General features: G+C 46.7%; 1 protein-coding gene across 2 annotated transcripts in view; it reads left to right on the top strand.

Moving 5' to 3' along the window:
- Positions 1 to 8,650: 8,650 nt before the first annotated feature.
- Positions 8,651 to 24,052, top strand: part of SLC2A4 (solute carrier family 2 member 4) — a 37,209-nt gene continuing 21,807 nt past the window's right edge. Inside the window, exons 1-4 of one of the 2 annotated variants that reach the window (XM_082252642.1) lie at positions 8,651 to 8,747; positions 10,910 to 11,014; positions 11,132 to 11,245; positions 21,557 to 21,726. In XM_082252642.1, the coding sequence (XP_082108768.1) occupies positions 10,976 to 11,014; positions 11,132 to 11,245; positions 21,557 to 21,726 (323 nt within the window). In that variant the 5' untranslated portion in view covers positions 8,651 to 8,747; positions 10,910 to 10,975. Of the gene's footprint in view, positions 8,748 to 10,722; positions 11,015 to 11,131; positions 11,246 to 21,556; positions 21,727 to 24,052 lie in introns of those variants that run through there. The other variant, XM_082252641.1, reaches the window with a different exon arrangement.

Raw genomic sequence — 24,052 nt, 5'->3', positions numbered from 1 at the left:
GGACAGTGTGACATCTCTCTGGGGCCCCTCTGCTGGTCAGGACAGTGTGACATCTCTCTGGGGCCCCTCTGCTGGTGAGGACAGTGTGACATCTCTCTGGGGCCCCCTGCTGGTCAGGACAGTGTGACATCTCTCTGGGGCCCCTCTGCTGGTCAGGACAGTGTGATATCTCTCTGGGGCCCTCTGCTGGTCAGGACAGTGTGACATCTCTCTGGGGCCCCTGCTGGTCAGGACAGTGTGACATCTCTCTGGGGCCCCTGGTGAGGACAGTGTGACATCTCTCTGGGGCCCCTGGTCAGGACAGTGTGACATCTCTCTTGGGCCCCCTGCTGGTCAGGACAGTGTGATATCTCTCTGGGGCCCCTCTGCTGGACAGGACAGTGTGACATCTCTCTGGGGCCCCCTGCTGGTCAGGACAGTGTGACATCTCTCTGGGGCCCCCTGCTGGTCAGGACAGTGTGACATCTCTCTGGGGCCCCTCTGCTGGTCAGGACAGTGTGACATCTCTCTGGGGCCCCCTGCTGGTCAGGACAGTGTGACATCTCTCTGGGGCCCCTGGTCAGGACAGTGTGACATCTCTCTGGGGCCCCTCTGCTGGTCAGGACAGTGTGACATCTCTCTGGGGCCCCCTGCTGGTCAGGACAGTGTGACATCTCTCTGGGGCCCCTGGTCAGGACAGTGTGACATCTCTCTGGGGCCCCTGGTCAGGACAGTGTGACATCTCTCTGGGCCCCTCTGCTGGTCAGGACAGTGTGACATCTCTCTGGGGCCCCATGCTGGTCAGGACAGTGTGACATCTCTCTGGGGCCCCTGGTCAGGACAGTGTGACATCTCTCTGGGGCCCCCTGCTGGTCAGGACAGTGTGACATCTCTCTGGGGCCCTCTGCTGGTGAGGACAGTGTGACATCTCTCTGGGGCCCCTGGTCAGGACAGTGTGACATCTCTCTGGGGCCCCCTGCTGGACAGGACAGTGTGACATCTCTCTGGGGCCCCCTGCTGGTCAGGACAGTGTGACATCTCTCTGGGGCCCCCTGCTGGTCAGGACAGTGTGACATCTCTCTGGGGCCCCTCTGCTGGTCAGGACAGTGTGACATCTCTCTGGGGCCCCCTGCTGGTCAGGACAGTGTGACATCTCTCTGGGGCCCCTGGTGAGGACAGTGTGACATCTCTCTGGGGCCCCTGGTCAGGACAGTGTGACATCTCTCTGGGGCCCTCTGCTGGTCAGGACAGTGTGACATCTCTCTGGGGCCCCTCTGCTGGTCACGACAGTGTGACATCTCTCTGGGGCCCCTCTGCTGGTCAGGACAGTGTGACATCTCTCTGGGGCCCCTCTGCTGGTCAGGACAGTGTGACATCTCTCTGGGGCCCCCTGCTGGTGAGGACAGTGTGACGTCTCTCTGGGGCCCTCTGCTGGACAGGACAGTGTGACATCTCTCTGGGGCCCCCTGCTGGTCATCAGTGTTATAGATGGATATAATGGATATGTTGGTCGCCCTCTGCTGGATTGATAGAGGTACTGCAGAGCTTCAGCTGTTTGTTACATATAGTGAATATTTTGGAGCATTTGGGGTCTTTTTTTGAGGGTTTTAAGATCTTTTATATGATTGGTTGTCAGAATCTTCAGAGAATCTGCATTTATATATAACAATATAATGTGTCATTCTATATAATACATCATTTCATATATATGACTAGAATGATGGACATCCCTTCGTAATTTGCCCCCCACCATTGGGGTAAAGATGCCCCCATATACTTATTTTGATGAATTGGTTGGAACCTTTTTTTTTGTCCGGGGGGGGGGGACTATTAACTACCCCACCCTCCCTCTCCCCTCTCTGATGTTTACTGTATGTATACATGTGAGCTGTATATATATATATATACTCAGTGTATGCACAGGTTAGTGTTATATATATAGACACATATAATATCTGACAAAAGTCAGTACACCCCTAAGTGACAATGTCCAAATTGGGCCCAATTATTTCCTCCCCGGTGTCATGTGACTCGTTAGTGTTACAAGGTCTCAGGTGTGAATGGGGGGAGGGGTGTGTTACATTTGGTGTTATCGCTCTCACTCTCTCATACTGGTCACTGGAAGTTCAACATGGCACCTCATGGCAAAGAACTCTCTGAGGATCTGAAAAAAAAGAATTGTTGCTCTACATAAAGATGGCCTAGGCTATAAGAAGATTGCCAAGACCCTGAAACTGAGCTGCAGCACGGTGGCCAAGACCATACAGCGGTATAACAGGACAGGTTCCACTCAGAACAGGCCTCTCCATGGTCCACCAAAGGAGTTGAGTGCCGTGCTCAGCGTCATATCCAGAGGTTGTCTTTGGGAAATAGACGTATGAGTGCTGCCAGCATTGCTGCAGAGGTTGAAGGGGTGGGGGAGGGGTCAGCCTGTCAGTGCTCAGACCATACGCCGCACACTGCATCAAATTGGTCTGCATGGCTGTCATCCCAGAAGGAAGACTCTTCTAAAGATGATGGACAAGAAAACCAGCAAACAGTTTGCTGCAGACAAGCAGACTAAGGACATGGATTACTGGAACCATCTCCTGTGCTCTGATGAGACCAAGATAAACTTATTTGGTGTCAGATGGTGTCAGGCGTGTGTGGTGGCAACCAGGTGAGGAGTACAAAGACAAGTGTGTCTTCCTACAGTCAGGCATGGTGGTGGGAGTGTCATGGTCTGGGGCTGCATGAGTGCTGCCGGCACTGGGGAGCTACAGATCATTGAGGGAACCATGAATGCCACCATGTACTGTGACATACTGAAGCAGAGCATGATCCCCTCCCTTCAGAGACTGGGGGGCAGGGCAGTATTCCAACATAACGACCCCAAACACCTCCAAGATGACCACTGCCTTGGTAAAGAAGCTGAGGGTAAAGGTGATGGACTGGCCAAGCATGTCTCCAGACCTAAACCCTATTGAGCATCTGTGGGGATCCTCAAACAGAAGGTGGAGGAGGGGAAGGTCTCTAACATCCACCAGCTCTGTGATGTCATCATGGGGGAGGGGAAGAGGACTCCAGTGACAACCTGTGAAGCTGTGAACTCCATGCCCAAGAGGGTTAAGGCAGTGCTGGAAAATAATGGCGGCCACACAAAATATTGACAACTTTGGGCCCAATTTGGAGATTGTCACTTAGGGGTGTACTGACTTTTGTTGCCAGCGGTTTAGACATTAATGGCTGTGTGTTGTCACTTAGGGGTGTACTGACTTTTGTTGCCAGCGGTTTAGACATTAATGGCTGTGTGTTGTCACTTAGGGGTGTACTGACTTTTGTTGCCAGCGTTTTGGACATTAATGGCTGTGTGTTGAGTTATTTTGAGGGGACAGTAAATTTACACTGTTATACAAGCTGTACACTCACTACTTTACATTGTAGCAAAGTGCAGAGATGTAGAGTAACTTCACTACTGTACTAAGTACGGAAAGGCGGTATCTGTACTTTCCTGGAGGAGAATCTTTTTCTCCTACTTCCACTTTTACTTCACTACATTTTTTCGATGATTTCAATACTTCTACTCCGATATATTTATTTTTGTGCTGCATAGTTACTCGTTACTATTATAAAAATTACCACTGCCAGAACAGTAGATGGAGGTTTCATGAAGCTCAAAAAAATGTGTATAATGTCATGTGTGTAATGTCATGTGTGTAATGTCATGTGTGTAATGTCATGTGTGTAATGTCATGTGTGTAATGTCATGAGTATAATGTCATGTGTGTAATGTCATGTGTATAATGTCATGTGTATAATGTCATGAGTATAATGTCATGTGTATAATGTCATGTGTATAATGTCATGTGTGTAATGTCATGTGTATAATGTCATGTGTATAATGTCATGTGTGTAATGTCATGTGTATAATGTCATGTGTATAATGTCATGTGTATAATGTCATGAGTATAATGTCATGTGTATAATGTCATGTGTATAATGTCATGTGTATAATGTCATGTGTGTAATGTCATGTGTATAATGTCATGTGTATAATGTCATGTGTATAATGTCATGAGTATAATGTCATGTGTATAATGTCATGTGTATAATGTCATGTGTATAATGTCATGTGTATAATGTCATGTGTGTAATGTCATGAGTATAATGTCATGTGTGTAATGTCATGTGTATAATGTCATGTGTATAATGTCATGTGTATAATGTCATGTGTGTAATGTCATGTGTGTAATGTCATGTGTATAATGTCATGTGTGTAATGTCATGTGTATAATGTCATGTGTGTAATGTCATGAGTATAATGTCATGTGTGTAATGTCATGTGTATAATGTCATGTGTATAATGTCATGAGTATAATGTCATGTGTATAATGTCATGTGTATAATGTCATGTGTGTAATGTCATGTGTGTAATGTCATGTGTATAATGTCATGTGTATAATGTCATGTGTGTAATGTCATGTGTATAATGTCATGTGTGTAATGTCATGAGTATAATGTCATGTGTGTAATGTCATGTGTATAATGTCATGTGTATAATGTCATGTGTGTAATGTCATGTGTATAATGTCATGTGTATAATGTCATGTGTATTATGTCATGTGTGTAATGTCATGTGTGTAATGTCATGTGTGTAATGTCATGTGTGTAATGTCATGTGTATAATGTCATGTGTGTAATGTCATGAGTATAATGTCATGTGTATAATGTCATGTGTATAATGTCATGTGTGTAATGTCATGTGTATAATGTCATGTGTATAATGTCATGTGTGTAATGTCATGTGTATAATGTCATGTGTGTAATGTCATGAGTATAATGTCATGTGTGTAATGTCATGTGTATAATGTCATGTGTATAATGTCATGTGTATAATGTCATGAGTATAATGTCATGTGTATAATGTCATGTGTATAATGTCATGTGTGTAATGTCATGTGTATAATGTCATGTGTATAATGTCATGAGTATAATGTCATGTGTATAATGTCATGTGTATAATGTCATGTGTGTAATGTCATGTGTGTAATGTCATGTGTATAATGTCATGTGTATAATGTCATGTGTGTAATGTCATGTGTATAATGTCATGTGTGTAATGTCATGAGTATAATGTCATGTGTGTAATGTCATGTGTATAATGTCATGTGTATAATGTCATGAGTATAATGTCATGTGTATAATGTCATGTGTATAATGTCATGTGTGTAATGTCATGTGTGTAATGTCATGTGTATAATGTCATGTGTATAATGTCATGTGTGTAATGTCATGTGTATAATGTCATGTGTGTAATGTCATGAGTATAATGTCATGTGTGTAATGTCATGTGTATAATGTCATGTGTATAATGTCATGTGTGTAATGTCATGTGTATAATGTCATGTGTGTAATGTCATGAGTATAATGTCATGTGTGTAATGTCATGTGTATAATGTCATGTGTGTAATGTCATGAGTATAATGTCATGTGTATAATGTCATGTGTGTAATGTCATGTGTATAATGTCATGTGTATAATGTCATGTGTATTATGTCATGTGTGTAATGTCATGTGTGTAATGTCATGTGTGTAATGTCATGTGTATAATGTCATGTGTGTAATGTCATGAGTATAATGTCATGTGTATAATGTCATGTGTATAATGTCATGTGTGTAATGTCATGTGTATAATGTCATGTGTATAATGTCATGTGTGTAATGTCATGTGTATAATGTCATGTGTGTAATGTCATGAGTATAATGTCATGTGTGTAATGTCATGTGTATAATGTCATGTGTATAATGTCATGTGTATAATGTCATGTGTGTAATGTCATGTGTATAATGTCATGTGTATAATGTCATGTGTGTAATGTCATGTGTATAATGTCATGTGTGTAATGTCATGTGTATAATGTCATGTGTATAATGTCATGTGTGTAATGTCATGTGTATAATGTCATGTGTGTAATGTCATGTGTATAATGTCATGTGTGTAATGTCATGTGTATAATGTCATGTGTATAATGTCATGTGTGTAATGTCATGTGTGTAATGTCATGTGTGTAATGTCATGTGTGTAATGTCATGTGTGTAATGTCATGTGTATAATGTCATGTGTGTAATGTCATGAGTATAATGTCATGTGTGTAATGTCATGAGTATAATGTCATGTGTATAATGTCATGTGTATAATGTCATGTGTGTAATGTCATGTGTATAATGTCATGTGTATAATGTCATGTGTGTAATGTCATGAGTATAATGTCATGTGTATAATGTCATGTGTATAATGTCATGTGTGTAATGTCATGTGTATAATGTCATGTGTATAATGTCATGTGTGTAATGTCATGTGTGTAATGTCATGTGTGTAATGTCATGTGTGTAATGTCATGTGTATAATGTCATGAGTATAATGTCATGTGTATAATGTCATGTGTATAATGTCATGTGTGTAATGTCATGTGTGTAATGTCATGAGTATAATGTCATGAGTATAATGTCATGTGTATAATGTCATGTGTGTAATGTCATGTGTATAATGTCATGTGTATAATGTCATGTGTGTAATGTCATGTGTATAATGTCATGTGTGTAATGTCATGAGTATAATGTCATGTGTATAATGTCATGTGTATAATGTCATGTGTATAATGTCATGAGTATAATGTCATGTGTATAATGTCATGTGTATAATGTCATGAGTATAATGTCATGTGTATAATGTCATGTGTATAATGTCATGTGTGTAATGTCATGTGTATAATGTCATGTGTATAATGTCATGAGTATAATGTCATGTGTATAATGTCATGTGTATAATGTCATGTGTGTAATGTCATGTGTATAATGTCATGAGTATAATGTCATGAGTATAATGTCATGTGTATAATGTCATGTGTGTAATGTCATGAGTATAATGTCATGTGTATAATGTCATGTGTATAATGTCATGTGTGTAATGTCATGTGTATAATGTCATGTGTATAATGTCATGTGTGTAATGTCATGTGTGTAATGTCATGTGTGTAATGTCATGTGTATAATGTCATGAGTATAATGTCATGTGTATAATGTCATGTGTATAATGTCATGTGTGTAATGTCATGTGTGTAATGTCATGAGTATAATGTCATGAGTATAATGTCATGTGTATAATGTCATGTGTGTAATGTCATGTGTATAATGTCATGTGTATAATGTCATGTGTGTAATGTCATGTGTATAATGTCATGTGTGTAATGTCATGAGTATAATGTCATGTGTATAATGTCATGTGTATAATGTCATGTGTATAATGTCATGAGTATAATGTCATGTGTATAATGTCATGTGTATAATGTCATGTGTGTAATGTCATGTGTGTAATGTCATGTGTATAATGTCATGTGTATAATGTCATGTGTGTAATGTCATGTGTATAATGTCATGTGTGTAATGTCATGTGTGTAATGTCATGTGTATAATGTCATGTGTGTAATGTCATGTGTATAATGTCATGTGTATAATGTCATGTGTATAATGTCATGTGTGTAATGTCATGTGTATAATGTCATGTGTATAATGTCATGTGTGTAATGTCATGTGTGTAATGTCATGTGTGTAATGTCATGTGTGTAATGTCATGTGTATAATGTCATGTGTGTAATGTCATGTGTACAGCCTAAGGAATTGTGATTGTCCTTTTAGGTTAATCGTTTGAAATAATAAAAAACAATATGATGTTCAAACTTTTGACTTCTTTCTTTAATAACTACATAACACAGTACTTGTACTTTTACTTTCAGTACTTGAGTAGCAAAATTTAAAAAAAAAAAAACTACTTGCTACTACTACTTAAGTACAGAACTACTACTACTACTTAAACTACTTAAGTACAGAAAATGTTGAATACTTTAGTACTTCTACTCAAGTCACTTTTTGATCGAGCACTTCCACTTCTACTCAAGTATGGGTTTCAAATACTTTATACAAGTGTGGCAAAGTGTCATTTCTTCAGTGTTGTCACATGAAAAGGTAGATGTAAGGGGTGTACTTACTTTTGTCAGGTACTGTATGTGTATAGAGTATACAGGCAGGTTAGGGTTGTGTTATATATACAGTATGTAGAGTATATACAGTGTATAGCCGGGGTCGCCCTGATATAAGCCCCATGCCGTGACGCAGTGTCTGTATCTATGGGAAGGCACGTGGTCGGCTGTCCCGGAGAGCTGACAATCTATTATTACCCCCCGGTGTAAGCCTTTGGAAAGGTTATGGGTTTGCGTCGGCGCCCACGTGTGTGACTGGCGAGCTCCTGTGTGTTGCTGACCCCCCGGCCCCCCCAATGGGGGTGTTGGGTTTCAGTTGGTATTTTAGTCAGAGGACATGACACCCCTCCGCCAGGGACAGCTGCTCCAGTCCTCCGACCTTTCAGTGACAGGCTGGGGGGGGGGGGGGGTGTCAGTCAGCTGACCCCGCTGAGTTCTCTTTATATCCTCTATAAAGCTCTACACTGAACTGAATGACCTGGGGCGGGGGGGGGGGGGCTTTTAATGATGCCCCCCCCCCCCCCGGTCTCCGTCCATGTACCCACCACTCTTTTGGCCGCCCCGGCCAGGGGTGATCTCCTTCCGTAACCTTTCCAAACCTTCAATGAAAGGCTGTATCCAGATTTAGACCCCCCCCCCCTCCCGCCTCGGCCCCCCCGCTGCCCCCACCCAGGGTAGACACGACAACGCTCTTTATTTTCACACCTCGGAGTCATTGTGGTGCCACACTCCTCCAGCTGGCAGAGATTCAAGGTACCTCTTCTATCTGCTTTACTCCCCCGACTCCTTCCTCATTCTGCTCTCTGGATCTACCACCGTCAGGGACCCCTCTGTGTCCCCCCTTTATACCACCGTCAGGGACCCCTCTGTGTCCCCCCTTTATACCACCGTCAGGGACCCCTCTGTGTCCCCCCTTTATACCACCGTCTGGAACCCCTCTGTGTCCCCCCTTTATACCACCGTCAGGGACCCCTCTGTGTCCCCCCTTTATACCACCGTCTGGAACCCCTCTGTGTCCCCCTTTATACCACCGTCAGGAACCCCTCTGTGTCCCCCCTTTATACCACCGTCAGGAGCCCCTCTGTGTCCCCCCTATATACCACCCTCAGGGGGCCCCCCCAACCATTACCCCTGAATTCTTTGTGTTCTGTGCTCCTCTGTTCACCAATCCCCCCATCTGTCTTCCTCTTCTTACCCTCTTGTTCTTCCCACCACCATGACCCCATCAATACCCCCCCACATAACTTCTGACCCCCCTCCATGAACCCACCTGAGCCCCTTCCTCTATATCTCCGTGTGTCGCTACTGCAGGACCTCTTGGATGGTTCAATGTTTCTCAGCTGTTCTGGCCCATCTTTGACACCTTGTCCTCCCCCGTGTGACTGTCCTTAGCCTGGACCCCCTCTATCCCAGGGCTGAGCCCCGACTTCTGTCTCCTAGACCCCCTACATCTCTGGGACCCTCTCTATCTCTGAGACACCCTCTATCCCAGGGCTGAGCCCCGACTTCTGTCTCCTAGACCCCCTACATCTCTGGGACCCTCTCTATCTCCGAGACACCCCCTATCTCCTGGACACCCTCTATCTCCCTTACACCCCCTATCTCCTGTACACCCTCTATCTCCTGGACACCCCCTATCTCCCTTACACCCCCTATCTCCCTTACACCCCCTATCTCCCTTACACCCCCTATCTCCTGTAACCCCCTATCTCCTGTACACCCCCTATCTCCTGTACACCCCCTATCTCCTGGACACTCTCTATCTCCTGTACACCCCCTATCTCCCTTACACCCCCTATCTCCTGTACACCCCCTATCTCCCTTACACCCCCTATCTCCCTTACACCCCCTATCTCCTGTACACCCCCTATCTCCCTTACACCCCCTATCTCCCTTACACCCCCTATCTCCTGTACACCCCCTATCTCCCTTACACCCCCTATCTCCCTTACACCCCCTATCTCCTGTACATCCTCTATCTCCTGTACATCCTCTATCTCCTGTACACCCCCTATCTCCTGTACACCCCCTATCTCCTGTACACCCTCTATCTCCTGTACACCCCCTATCTCCTGTACACCCTCTATCTCCTGTACACCCCTTATCTCCTGTACACCCCCTATCTCCTGTACACCCCCTATCTCCTGTACACCCCCTATCTCCTTTACACCCCCTATCTCCCTTACACCCCCTATCTCCTGTACACCCCCTATCTCCTTTACACCCCCTATCTCCCTTACACCCTCTATCTCCTGTACACCCCCTATCTCCTGTACACCCTCTATCTCCTGTACACCCTCTATCTCCTGTACACCCCCTATCTCCTGTACACCCCCTATCTCCTTTACACCCCCTATCTCCCTTACACCCTCTATCTCCTGTACACCCTCTATCTCCTGTACACCCCCTATCTCCTGTACACCCTCTATCTCCTGTACACCCCCTATCTCCTGTACCCCCTCTATCTCCTGTACCCCCTCTATCTCCTGTACACCCTCTATCTCCTGTACACCCCCTATCTCCTGTACACCCCCTATCTCCTGTACACCCCCTATCTCCTTTACACCCCCTATCTCCCTTACACCCTCTATCTCCTGTACACCCTCTATCTCCTGTACACCCCCTATCTCCTGTACACCCCCTTTCTCCTGTACACCCTCTATCTCCTGTACACCCCCTATCTCCTGTACCCCCCCTATCTCCTGTACCCCCTATCTCCTGTACCCCCTATCTCCTGTACCCCCTATATCTCCTGTACACCCTCTATCTCCTGTACACCCTCTATCTCCTATCTCGGTCTGTCTCCTTCTTTCACATTCTGCTAAACCTTGGGAAAAGTTTGTGTCCCTCTTGTGACGGCTTGCCTGGGGCGTCCCTCCTCCCCCCTCGCCTCTCTCTCACTTCTTTCCTACAAGGTCACAGAGACTGAGCTCTCCAAACGTTTCACCCTCTCGGGGGTTTTCTAGGAAGAGAAAGGAAAAATGCCCTCCGGAGGATTCCAGCCCATCGATGGAGGACAGGTATGGGGGGGACCGGCTGATGCTTTTCACAGGAGGCTGTGTGTGGGGGGGAGGGGGTGTCACCATTATTGTAGATTGCATGGTGGTCACCGGTGGACTCTCCCGGTTCTTTTCCAGCAGGTGGTGGCCCGAACTGCCGTCACCAAGACTCTGGTCCTGTCTGTCTTCACCGCCATCCTGGGCTCATTCCAGTTTGGATACAACATCGGAGTCATCAACGCACCCCAAAAGGTGAGTGAGAATTCGGGAAGAATAAGAAAAAAGGGGGGGGGGGCAGAATGAGGATGCAGGATGGTACCAACAAGGACTCTCCTTCCCCATCCTGATCCTGGTTCAACCTGTGAGCACAGACAGTCCACATCCTGATATCCTATGACATCATAATCCTGAGTGATGTCACATCTGATAACGTTGTACTGCGCCATGGAATATTGTACCGCCATACCTTGGATTATTGGGGGATATTCTTATCTCTTGTGTTCTGTCTCTCATATCTGGAGATGGTAATAAGGTAAGTCACATGATTCCAGGAATCTGATGTCAAAACTTCAGGTTGGAGGTTTCTGATTGGCTGGTTTGTAATTGATCTTGATAGTTCATATTTATAAACATGAGTGAATCTGGCTCTTCCATTGGTAGATTTCAGTTCCTTTTTCTGATATTTGTTTTTTGAAGAAAGACCAGTCCACCCCCCCCCCCACCCTTCCCCCACCCTTCCACCCCTCCACCCCCAGGGTGCAATAACAGGGGTTAGAGGTAATAACGTCAGGGGTAGGTGATCCAGGGAATATCTGATTATTGATCCAGGGAATATCCAAATATTGATCCAGGGGATATCCGATTATTGATCCAGGGAATATCCAAATATTGATCCAGGGGATATCTGATTATTGATCCAGGGAATATCCAAATATTGATCCAGGGGATAGCTGATTATTGATCCAGGGGATATCTGATTATTGATCCATGGGATATCTGATTATTGATCCAGAGGATGTCCAATTGCCTCCCAGGGGATCAGCAAGAAATTACTTTCCCCCCACTTCCCATTGGATTAGGGTTAAAACCCTAACCCATTGGATCATATTTATTGGGGTTGTTTGCCTTCCCCTGGATCAACTGTGGGAAAGGACGGTGTATATGGAGGTTTTCTATTGGATGAACTAGATTGACTTGTATCTTTTTTCAACCTGACATGTAACTATGTAACACGTGAGGCCAGCAATGGGGTGATGTATATGTATATACTGTAGGTGTAGGCTTGGAAGGTGGGAATAGGAGACAGGATCTCATTGGTGAAATCTAACAGGAGATGGATTTCTCCGGGGAAGCGGAGCAGAGAGGAAATCCTGGGAGATGAACAGAGTTTAATGAATAGAAACAAATCCTTCACAAAGCCCTCCGTCTACCGGGATGGAGCCTACATATGTAATGTCACCAGGTTGGCCTATGTCACCTTCACTTCCTCCATGTTACCTTCGCTTCCGTTATGTCACATTCACTTCCTCCATCTCACCTTCTCTGTGTCACCTTTGCTTTCTCCATGTCACCATTGCTTCCTCCATGTTGGGCCTCAGAGGCTTTATCTTCTTCATGGTGTCCTGGTGATGTTTCAGTGATGTTTGAGGAGAGCCTCAGAAGCTCTTCTTCAGGGTCCCTCCAGCATCTACTAGACAAGAGTTATTGGTTGCAGTCAAGGCCGTTAGAAAGAAAAAACAAATGTTCAGAATATACAGGGACAACTGAAACATCTATCGATCGACTCAAGTTTTTCCTGAAAGATTAGTGCAACTGGCTATAGCTGGCAGCACTAATCATTTTGTTCTGCCGGAAGGAAAGGCTCCCCACCGGCAGAATACAATAGCACTAGGAGAGGGATTCTCCTATCAACGCTGACTGTGTTGATGGGGGAATCGAGCAATATTCTTTCCTTTCACCCATAGTGGAAGAAAAGAAAATGGCATAATCTATGGCCTTCCCAATGCTCCACCCATTAGGCCATTGTAGAGTAGAGTGGAGGAGTAATGTTTGATGCTCAGACCATTGTAGAGTAGAGTGGAGGAGTAATGTTCTGACCCTCAGGCCATTGTAGAGTAGAGTGGAGGAGTAATGTTTGACGCTCAGGCCATTGTAGAGTAGAGTGGAGGAGTAATGTTCTGACCCTCAGACCATTATAGAGTAGAGTGAAGGTACAATGTGCTTACCCTCACCCTCTGGCTATTGCAGAGTGCAGTAGAGGTGTAGGGTGCTGAACCTCAGACCATTGTAGAGTAGAGTGGAGGAGTAACGTCTGACCTTCAGGCCATTGTAGAGTAGAGTGAAGGAGTAATGTTCTGACCCTCAGGCCATTGTAGAGTAGAGTGGAGGAGCAATGTTTTACCCTCAGGCCATTGTAGAGTAGAAAGGAGGAGTAATGTCTGACCCTCAGACCATTGTAGAATAGAGTGGAGGAGTAACGCCTGACCCTCAGACCATTTTAGAGTAGAGTGGAGGAGTAATGTTCTGACCCTCAAGCCATTGTAGAGTAGAGTGGAGGAGTAATGTTCTGACCCTCAGACCATTGTAGAGTAGAGTGGAGGAGTAATGTTCTGACCCTCAGACCATTGTAGAGTAGAGTGGAGGAGTAATGTTCTGACCCTCAGACCATTGTAGAGTAGAGTGGAGGAGTAATGTTCTGACCCTCAGACCATTGTAGAGTAGAGTGGAGGAGTAATGTTCTGATGCTTAGACCATTGTAGAGTAGAGTGGAGGAGTAATGTTCTGATGCTTAGACCATTATAGAGTAGAGTAAAGGTACAATGTGCTTACTCTCACCCTCTTGCCATTGCAGAGTGCAGTAGAGGTGTAGGGTGCCGAACCTCAGACTATTGTAGAGTAGAAAGGAGGAGTAATGTTCTGACCCTCAGACCATTGTAGAGTAGAGTGGAGGAGTAATGTTCTGACCCTCAGACCATTGTAGAGTAGAGTGGAGGAGTAATGTTCTGACCCTCAGACCATTGTAGAGTAGAGTGGAGGAGCAATGTTTGACGCTCAGACCATTGTAGGGTAGAGTGAATGTACAATGTGCTTACCCTCACCTTCTGGCCATTGCAGAGTAGAGTGGAGGAGTAATGTTCTGACCCTCAGGCCATTGTAGAGTAGAGTGGAGGAGTAACGCCTGACCCTCAGACCATTGTAGAGTAGAGTGGAGGAGTAATGTTCTGACCCTCAGACCATTGTAGAGTAGAGTGGAGGAGTAACGTCTGACCCTCAGACCATTGTAGAGTAGAGTGGAGTAGTAATGTTCTGACCCTCAGGCCATTGTCGAGTAGAGTGGAGGAGTAACGTCTGACCCTCAGGCCATTGTAGAGTAGAGTGGAGGAGTAACTTCTGACCCTCAGGCCATTATAGAGTAGAGTGGAGGAGTAATGTTTTGACCCTCAGACCATTGTAGAGTAGAGTGGAGGAGTAATGTTCTGACCCTCAGACCATTATAGAGTAGAGTAAAGGTACAATGTGCTTACTCTCACCCTCTTGCCATTGCAGAGTGCAGTAGAGGTGTAGGGTGCCGAACCTCAGACTATTGTAGAGTAGAAAGGAGGAGTAATGTTCTGACCCTCAGACCATTGTAGAGTAGAGTGGAGGAGTAATGTTCTGACCCTCAGACCATTGTAGAGTAGAGTGGAGGAGTAATGTTCTGACCCTCAGACCATTGTAGAGTAGAGTGGAGGAGTAATGTTCTGACCCTTAGACCATTGTAGAGTAGAGTGGAGGAGTAATGTTCTGACCCTCAGACCATTGTAGAGTAGAGTGGAGGAGTAATGTTCTGACCCTCAGACTATTGTACAGTAGAGTGGAGGAGTAATGTTCTGACCCTCAGACCATTGTAGAGTAGAGTGGAGGAGTAATGTTCTGACCCTCAGACCATTGTAGAGTAGAGTGGAGGAGCAATGTTTGACGCTCAGACCATTGTAGGGTAGAGTGAATGTACAATGTGCTTACCCTCACCTTCTGGCCATTGCAGAGTAGAGTGGAGGAGTAATGTTCTGATCCTCAGGCCATTGTAGAGTAGAGTGGAGGAGTAATGTTCTGACCCTCAGACCATTGTAGAGTGGAGGAGTAATTTCTGACCCTCAGACCATTGTAGAGTAGAGTGGAGGAGTAACGCCTGACCCTCAGACCATTGTAGAGTAGAGTGGAGTAGTAATGTTCTGACCCTCAGACCATTGTAGAGTAGAGTGGAGGAGTAATGTTCTGACCCTCAGACCATTGTAGAGTAGAGTGGAGGAGTAACGTCTGACCCTCAGACCATTGTAGAGTAGAGTGGAGTAGTAATGTTCTGACCCTCAGACCATTGTTAAGTAGAGTGGAGGAGTAATGTTCTGACCCTCAGGCCATTGTAGAGTAGAGTGGAGGAGTAATGTTCTGATCCTCAGGCCATTGTAGAGTAGAGTGGAGGAGTAATGTTCTGACCCTCAGACCATTGTAGAGTAGAGTGGAGGAGTAATGTCTGACCCTCAGACTATTGTAGAGTAGAGTGGAGTAGTAATGTTCTGACCCTCAGGCCATTGTAGAGTAGAGTGGAGTAGTAATGTTCGGACCCTCAGACCATTGTAGAGTAGAGTGGAGGAGTAATGTCTGACCCTCAGACCATTGTAGAATAGAGTGGAGGAGTAATGTTCTGACCCTCAGACCATTGTAGAGTAGAGTGGAGGAGTAATGTTCTGACCCTCAGGCCATTGTAGAGTAGAGTGGAGGAGTAATGTTCTGACTCTCAGGCCATGGTAGAATAGAGTGGAGGAGTAATGTTCTGACCCTCAGACCATTGTAGAGTAGAGTGGAGGAGTAATGTTCTGACCCTCAGGCCATTGTAGAGTAGAGTGGAGGAGTAATGTTCTGACCCTCAGGCCATTGTAGAGCAGAGTGGAGGAGTAATGTTCTGACCCTCAGAACATTGTAGAGTAGAGTGGAGGAGTAATGTTCTGATCCTCAGACCATTGTAGAGTAGAGTGGAGGAGTAATGTTCTGACCCTCAGGCCATTGTAGAGTAGAGTGGAGGAGTAATGTTCTGATCCTCAGACCATTGTAGAGTAGAGTGGAGGAGTAATGTTCTGACCCTCAGGCCATTGTAGAGTAGAGTGGAGGAGTAATGTCTGACCCTCAGGCCATGGTAGAATAGAGTGGAGGAGTAATGTTCTGACCCTCAGGCCATGGTAGAATAGAGTAGAGGAGTAATGTTCTGACCCTAAGACCATTGTAGAATAGAGTGGAGGAGTAATGTTCTGACCCTCAGACCATTGTAGAGTAGAGTAGAGGAGTAATGTTCTGACCCTCAGGCCATTGTGGAGTAGAGTGGAGGAGTAATGTTCTGACCCTCAGACCATTGTAGAGTAGAGTGGAGGAGTAATGTTCTGTCCCTCAGGCCATTGTGGAGTAGAGTGGAGGAGTAATGTTCTGACCCTCAGGCCATTGTGGAGTAGAGTGGAGGAGTAATGTTCTGACCCTCAGGCCATTGTAGAGTAGAGTGGAGGAGTAATGTTCTGACCCTCAGACCATTGTAGAGTAGAGTGGAGGAGTAATGTTCTGACCCTCAGGCCATTGTAGAGTAGAGTGGAGGAGTAATGTTCTGACCCTCAGACCATTGTAGAGTAGAGTGGAGGAGTAATGTTCTGACCCTCAGACCATTGTAGAATAGAGTGGAGGAGTAATGTTCTGACCCTCAGACCATTGTAGAGTAGAGTGGAGGAGTAACGTCTGACCCTCAGACCATTGTAGAGTAGAGTGGAGTAGTAATGTTCTGACCCTCAGACCATTGTTAAGTAGAGTGGAGGAGTAATGTTCTGACCCTCAGGCCATTGTAGAGTAGAGTGGAGGAGTAATGTTCTGATCCTCAGGCCATTGTAGAGTAGAGTGGAGGAGTAATGTTCTGACCCTCAGACCATTGTAGAGTAGAGTGGAGGAGTAATGTCTGACCCTCAGACTATTGTAGAGTAGAGTGGAGTAGTAATGTTCTGACCCTCAGGCCATTGTAGAGTAGAGTGGAGTAGTAATGTTCTGACCCTCAGACCATTGTAGAGTAGAGTGGAGGAGTAATGTCTGACCCTCAGACCGTTGTAGAATAGAGTGGAGGAGTAATGTTCTGACCCTCAGACCATTGTAGAGTAGAGTGGAGGAGTAATGTTCTGACTCTCAGGCCATGGTAGAATAGAGTGGAGGAGTAATGTTCTGACCCTCAGGCCATTGTAGAGTAGAGTGGAGGAGTAATGTTCTGACCCTCAGGCCATTGTAGAGCAGAGTGGAGGAGTAATGTTTGATCCTCAGACCATTGTAGAGTAGAGTGGAGGAGTAATGTTCTGACCCTCAGGCCATTGTAGAGTAGAGTGGAGGAGTAATGTCTGACCCTCAGGCCATGGTAGAATAGAGTGGAGGAGTAATGTTCTGACCCTCAGGCCATGGTAGAATAGAGTAGAGGAGTAATGTTCTGACCCTAAGACCATTGTAGAATAGAGTGGAGGAGTAATGTTCTGACCCTCAGACCATTGTAGAGTAGAGTAGAGGAGTAATGTTCTGACCCTCAGGCCATTGTAGAGTAGAGTGGAGGAGTAATGTTCTGACCCTCAGACCATTGTAGAGTAGAGTGGAGGAGTAATGTTCTGACCCTCAGACCATTGTAGAGTAGAGTGGAGGAGTAATGTTCTGTCCCTCAGGCCATTGTGGAGTAGAGTGGAGGAGTAATGTTCTGTCCCTCAGGCCATTGTGGAGTAGAGTGGAGGAGTAATGTTCTGACCCTCAGGCCATTGTGGAGTAGAGTGGAGGAGTAATGTTCTGACCCTCAGGCCATTGTAGAGTAGAGTGGAGGAGTAATGTTCTGACCCTCAGACCATTGTAGAGTAGAGTGGAGGAGTAATGTTCTGACCCTCAGACCATTGTAGAGTAGAGTGGAGGAGTAATGTTCTGACCCTCAGACCATTGTAGAGTAGAGTGGAGGAGTAATGTCTGACCCTCAGACTATTGTAGAGTAGAGTGGAGTAGTAATGTTCTGACCCTCAGGCCATTGTGGAGTAGAGTGGAGTAGTAATGTTCTGACCCTCAGACCATTGTAGAGTAGAGTGGAGGAGTAATGTCTGACCCTCAGACCATTGTAGAATAGAGTGGAGGAGTAATGTTCTGACCCTCAGGCCATTGTAGAGTAGAGTGGAGGAGTAATGTTCTGACCCTCAGACCATTGTAGAGTAGAGTGGAGGAGTAATGTTCTGACCCTCAGACCATTGTAGAGTAGAGTGGAGGAGTAATGTTCTGACCCTCAGACCATTGTAGAGTAGAGTGGAGGAGTAATGTCTGACCCTCAGACTATTGTAGAGTAGAGTGGAGTAGTAATGTTCTGACCCTCAGGCCATTGTGGAGTAGAGTGGAGTAGTAATGTTCTGACCCTCAGACCATTGTAGAGTAGAGTGGAGGAGTAATGTCTGACCCTCAGACCATTGTAGAATAGAGTGGAGGAGTAATGTTCTGACCCTCAGGCCATTGTAGAGTAGAGTGGAGGAGTAATGTTCTGACCCTCAGACCATTGTAGAGTAGAGTGGAGGAGTAATGTTCTGACTCTCAGGCCATGGTAGAATAGAGTGGAGGAGTAATGTTCTGACCCTCAGGCCATTGTAGAGTAGAGTGGAGGAGTAATGTTCTGACCCTCAGGCCATTGTAGAGCAGAGTGGAGGAGTAATGTTTGATCCTCAGACCATTGTAGAGTGGAGGAGTAATGTTCTGACCTTCAGGCCATTGTAGAGTAGAGTGGAGGAGTAATGTCTGACCCTCAGGCCATGGTAGAATAGAGTGGAGGAGTAATGTTCTGACCCTCAGGCCATGGTAGAATGGAGTAGAGGAGTAATGTTCTGACCCTAAGACCATTGTAGAGTAGAGTAGAGGAGTAATGTTCTGACCCTCAGGCCATTGTGGAGTAGAGTGGAGGAGTAATGTTCTGACCCTCAGACCATTGTAGAGTAGAGTGGAGGAGTAATGTCCTGTCCCTCAGGCCATTGTAGAGTAGAGTGGAGGAGTAATGTTCTGACCCTCAGACCATTGTAGAGTAGAGTGGAGGAGTAATGTTCTGACCCTCAGGCCATTGTAGAGTAGAGTGGAGGAGTAATGACGGGCCCATTTTTATAGGAAGAGGTGGCTGTTGGGAACAACCCTACAAAGAACCACTCAGGTACCACCCAGCCAATAACAAATTAATCATTAGCACTACGAAGAACACCAGAAAACGAATGTGTGGAAGGGTATGGCCGCTGATCTATACCAGGGTCTAAACCAAACTCGGATAACTCATGACTGACCTTTAACCTCTAAACCTTTATCAATACCAACATTAGATACTCACTGACCCGCTCAGTCCTTAGGACGGGAGCACCAAGTGTCTCCACAACCCGGGGACCACCAGAAGTACCGTCAATCCACAGAGGTGGGTGACATTTCCTCCACTAAGGGAGGGAGAGGAGATCACGGATTAGTTGAAGCTCTACACTGGGACAGGACCCACATGATAGAGACCTAAAAAAAGAGAACACCTCAATCTTATTGGTTGTTAATTTTCTCTCCAAATATTAGCTTCCAATTACAGCTGTCCTTCAATCAAGTTCTAGAGAACCTTCCTGGTAACAGTCATTTTTGGGACTTTTCTTCAGTGATGGGTGAGGGGGGAGGTCATGTCCTGAAAAATAAAAGAGGAACCAGCAGAAAGCTCAGACCCTCATTATGGGAGTTTACGTAAAGAGGCTCTACCTAAAGACAAGAAATGAAGGGGGGACGATTCCTTAGGGACACTTAATTGGAAGGAAGTTGTCAGGAGTAGGAAGAGAAGGCCCCTATCCCCAGAGTATGAGGAGAAGGCCCCCTATCCCCAGAGTATGAGGAGAAGGCCCCCTATCCCCAGAGTATGAGGAGAAGGCCCCCTATCCCCAGAGTATGAAGAGAAGGCCCCTATCCCCAGAGTATGAGGAGAAGGCCCCCTATCCCCAGAGTATGAGGAGAAGGCCCCCTATCCCCAGAGTATGAGGAGAAGGCCCCCTATCCCCAGAGTATGAGGAGAAGGCCCCCTATCCCCAGAGTATGAGGAGAAGGCCCCCTATCCCCACAGTATGAGGAGAAGGCCCCCTATCCCCAGAGTATGAGGAGAAGGCCCCCTATCCCCACAGTATGAGGAGAAGGCCCCCTATCCCCAGAGTATGAGAAGAAGGCCCCTATCCCCACAGTATGAGGAGAAGGCCCCCTATCCCCAGAGTATGAGGAAAGGGCCAACGACCTCTGCAATATGAGGAGAAGTCCCCTGTCCCCAGAATATGAAGTGAGGCCCCTGTCACCAGAGTATGAGGAAAAGGCCCCTGTCCCCGGAATATGAGGAGAAGGCCAATATCCCCAGAATATGAGGTGAAAGCCCCTATCCCCAGAGTATGAGGAGAAGGTCCTTATCCCCAGAGTATGAGAAGAAGGCCAAAGACCTCCGGAGTGTAAGGAGAAGTCCCCTGCCCCAGGAATATGAAAAGAAGGCCCCTATCCCTGTAATATAAGGAGAAGGCCCCTATACCCCGGATATGAGGAGTAGGCCCCTGTCCCTGGAGTATGGGGAGAAGTCCCCTGTTCCAGGAATATGAGGAGAAGGCCCCTATCCTAGGAGAATGAGGAGAAGGCCCATGTCCCTGGGAGGAGACATTGGCTGGGCCGGGCCCTGGTGAGCATTATAAAAGTTATATGAGGTGTGAAGGTGTCAGGAGTATAAGGAGAAAACCCCTATCCCCAGTGTATGAGGAGAAGTCCCCTGTCCCCAAATTATAAGGAAAGGGCACCTGTCCCTGGGAGGAGGCATTGGCTGGGCCAAGTCCTGGTGAGCAATATTTTAGTTATAGGAGGTATGAAGGTGTCAGGAGTATGAGAAAACGGCCTGTGTCCCTGGGAGGAGACGTTGGCTGGGCTGAGCCCTGGTAAGCAATATAAAAGTTATAGGAGGTGTGAAGGTGTAAGGGGTATGAGGAGAAGGCCTCTGTCCCCGAAGTATGGGGAGAAGGCCCGTGTCCCGGGAAGAGACGTTGGCTGGGCCGAGCTCTTGTGAGCAATATAAAAGTTACAGGAGGTGTGAAGGTGTAAGGGGTATGAGGAGAAGGCCCGTGTCCCGGGAAGAGACGTTGGCTGGGCTGAGCTCTTGTGAGCAATATAAAAGTTACAGGAGGTGTGAAGTGAGCGTCTACATTACAAGGACATTCAGTTATTGCAGCGCCTGAAATGTCACATGGTGTGCCACAAAACACGGGGAAAGCAGAGTCCTGGGATCCCGGATTACAGGAGAAGCAACTGTGGGCTTTGTGTGTTTGAAATGCAGAAACTAAAGAGGTGATACCATTACAATACAAATTGCTTTACATGTTTATAATATCAGTTGATCAAAAATGAGCTATGAATGTTCTCCTCTTGAGGGGAAGATATTTTCCCACACACAGGTCACTTCCTGTTCATAGTATGGGGGAGGTGCAGGCTGTATTATTCATTATCCTTACCCCGTGATTTGTCTCTCAGATCATAGAACAAAGCTACAATGAATCGTACATCAGTCGGCACAATCCAGAGTCTCATTCCATTGATGTTGGCCTCCTACGGACTTTGTGGTCGCTATCAGTGGCCATTTTCTCTATTGGTGGCATGGTGTCCTCTCTGTGTGTCGGGGTCGTGTCTCAGTGGCTGGGACGGTAAGTGAGGGTTGTGGCTGACCAGAAAATGGGAACCAGGACAATATACACAGAGTTCAGGAATACAGAGGGTATGAGGGAAGGGGGAGCCAGGACGATGTACATGGAGTTCAGGTAATATGGAGAATACGAGGGAACGGGGAGCCAGGATGATGTACTCTCCATACTCCCTGAACTCTGTGTACATTGTCCTGGCTCCCCCTTCCCCCGTACACAGGGTTCAGGGAATATGAAGGGTACAAGGGAAGTGGGATACCAGGACAATGTACACAGAGTTCAGGGAATACAGAAGGTACAAGGGAAGGGGGAGCCAGGATGATGAACAGGGAGATCAGGGAGTATGGAGAGTACAAGGGAAGGGGGAGCCAGGACGATGTACACGGAGTTCAGGGAATATGGAAAGTACGAGGGAAGGGGGAGCCAGGATGATTTACATGAAATTCAGAGAATATGGAGAGTACGAAGGAAGGGGGAGTCAAAACAATGTACACGGACCTCAGAGAGTATGGAGAGTACGAGGAAAGGGGGAGCCAGGACAATGTACATGGAGTTCAGGGAATATGGAGAGTGCGGTTCAGGGAATATGGAGAGTGCGGAGGAAGGGGGGATCCAGGACGATGTACACAAAGAATTCAGTGAATATGGAACATACGAGGGAAGGGGGAGCCAGGACAATATACACGGAGTTCAGGTGATATGGAGAGTACAAAGGAAGGGGGAGCCAGGATGATGAGCACGGAGTTCAGGGAATATGGAGGGTACAAGGGAAGGGGGAGCCAGGACGATGTACACGGAATTCAGGGAATATTGAAAGTACGAGGGAAGGGGGAGCCAGGATGATGAACACAGAGATCAGAGAGTATGGAGAGTACGGGGGAAGGGAGAGCCAGGACGATGTACACGGAGTTCAGGGAATACGGAGGCTACAAGGGAAGTGGGAGCCAGGATGATGTACACGGAGTTCAGGGACTATGGAGAGTATGAGGGAAGGGGGAGCCAGGATGATGTACACGGAGTTCAGGGAGTATGGAGAGTACAGGGGAAGGGAGAGCCAGGACGATGTACCCGGAGTTTAGGGACTATGGAGAGTACAGGGGAAGGGAGAGCCAGGACGATGTACACGGAGTTCAGGGAATATGGAGAGTACAAGGGAAGGGGGAGCCAGGACGATGTACACGGAGTTCAGGGAATATGGAGAGTTTGAGAGAAGAGGTAGCCAGGATGATGAACAGGGAGGTCAGTGAATATGGAAAATACGAGGGAAGGGGGAGCCAGGACAATATACACGGAGTTCAGGTGATATGGAGAGTACAAAGGAAGGGGGAGCCAGGGCAATGTACAGAGGGTTCAGGGAATATGGAGAGTACAAGGGAAGGGGGAGCCAAAACAATGTACACGGACCTCAGAGAGTATGGAGAGTACGAGGGAAGGGGGAGCCAGGACTATGTACACGGAGTTCAGGGAATATGGAGGGTACAAGGAAAGGGGGAGCCAGGACGATGTACACGGAGTTCAGGGAATATGGAAAGTAAAAGGGAAGGGGGAGCCAGGACGATGTACACGGAGTTCAGGGAATATGGACAGTACGGGGGAAGGGAGAGCCAGGACGATGTACACGGAGTTCAGGGACTATGGAGATTACAAGGGAAGGGGGAGCCAGGACAATGTACACAGAGATCAGGGAGTATGGAGAGTACAAGGGAAGGGGGAGCCAGGATGATGAACAAGGAGTTCAGAGAATATGGAGAGTACAAGGGAAGGGGGTGCCAGGATGATGAACACGGAGATCAGGGAGTATGGAGAGTACGGGGGAAGGGAGAGCCAGGACGATGAACACGGAGTTCAGGGAGTATGGAGAGTACGGGGGAAGGGAGAGCCAGGACGATGAACACGGAGTTCAGGGAATATGGAGAGTACGGGGGAAGGGGGAGCCAGGACGATGTACACGGAGTTCAGGGAATATGGAGGATACAAGGAAAGGGGGAGCCAGGACGATGTAGACAGAGTTCAGGGAGTATGGAGAGTACGGGGGAAGGGAGAGCCAGGACGATGAACACGGAGTTCAGGGAATATGGAGAGTACGGGGGAAGGGGGAGCCAGGACGATGTACACGGAGTTCAGGGAATATGGAAAGTAAAAGGGAAGGGGGAGCCAGGATGATGAAGACAGAGTTCAGGGAATATGGAAAGTAAAAGGGAAGTGGGAGCCAGGATGATGAGCACAGAGTTCAGAGAATATGGAGAGTACAAGGGAAGGGAGAGCCAGGACGATGTACATGGAGTTCAGGGACTATGGAGAGTACGAGGGAAGGGGGAGCCAGGACGAT

This window comes from Pelophylax lessonae (assembly GCF_965119305.1).
Source record: "Pelophylax lessonae genome assembly, chromosome: 4".
NCBI classification, from domain to species: domain Eukaryota; kingdom Metazoa; phylum Chordata; class Amphibia; order Anura; family Ranidae; genus Pelophylax; species Pelophylax lessonae.
The sequence above is the reverse complement of the archived record's forward strand: the minus strand, read 5'-3'. Positions and strand labels throughout refer to the sequence as shown.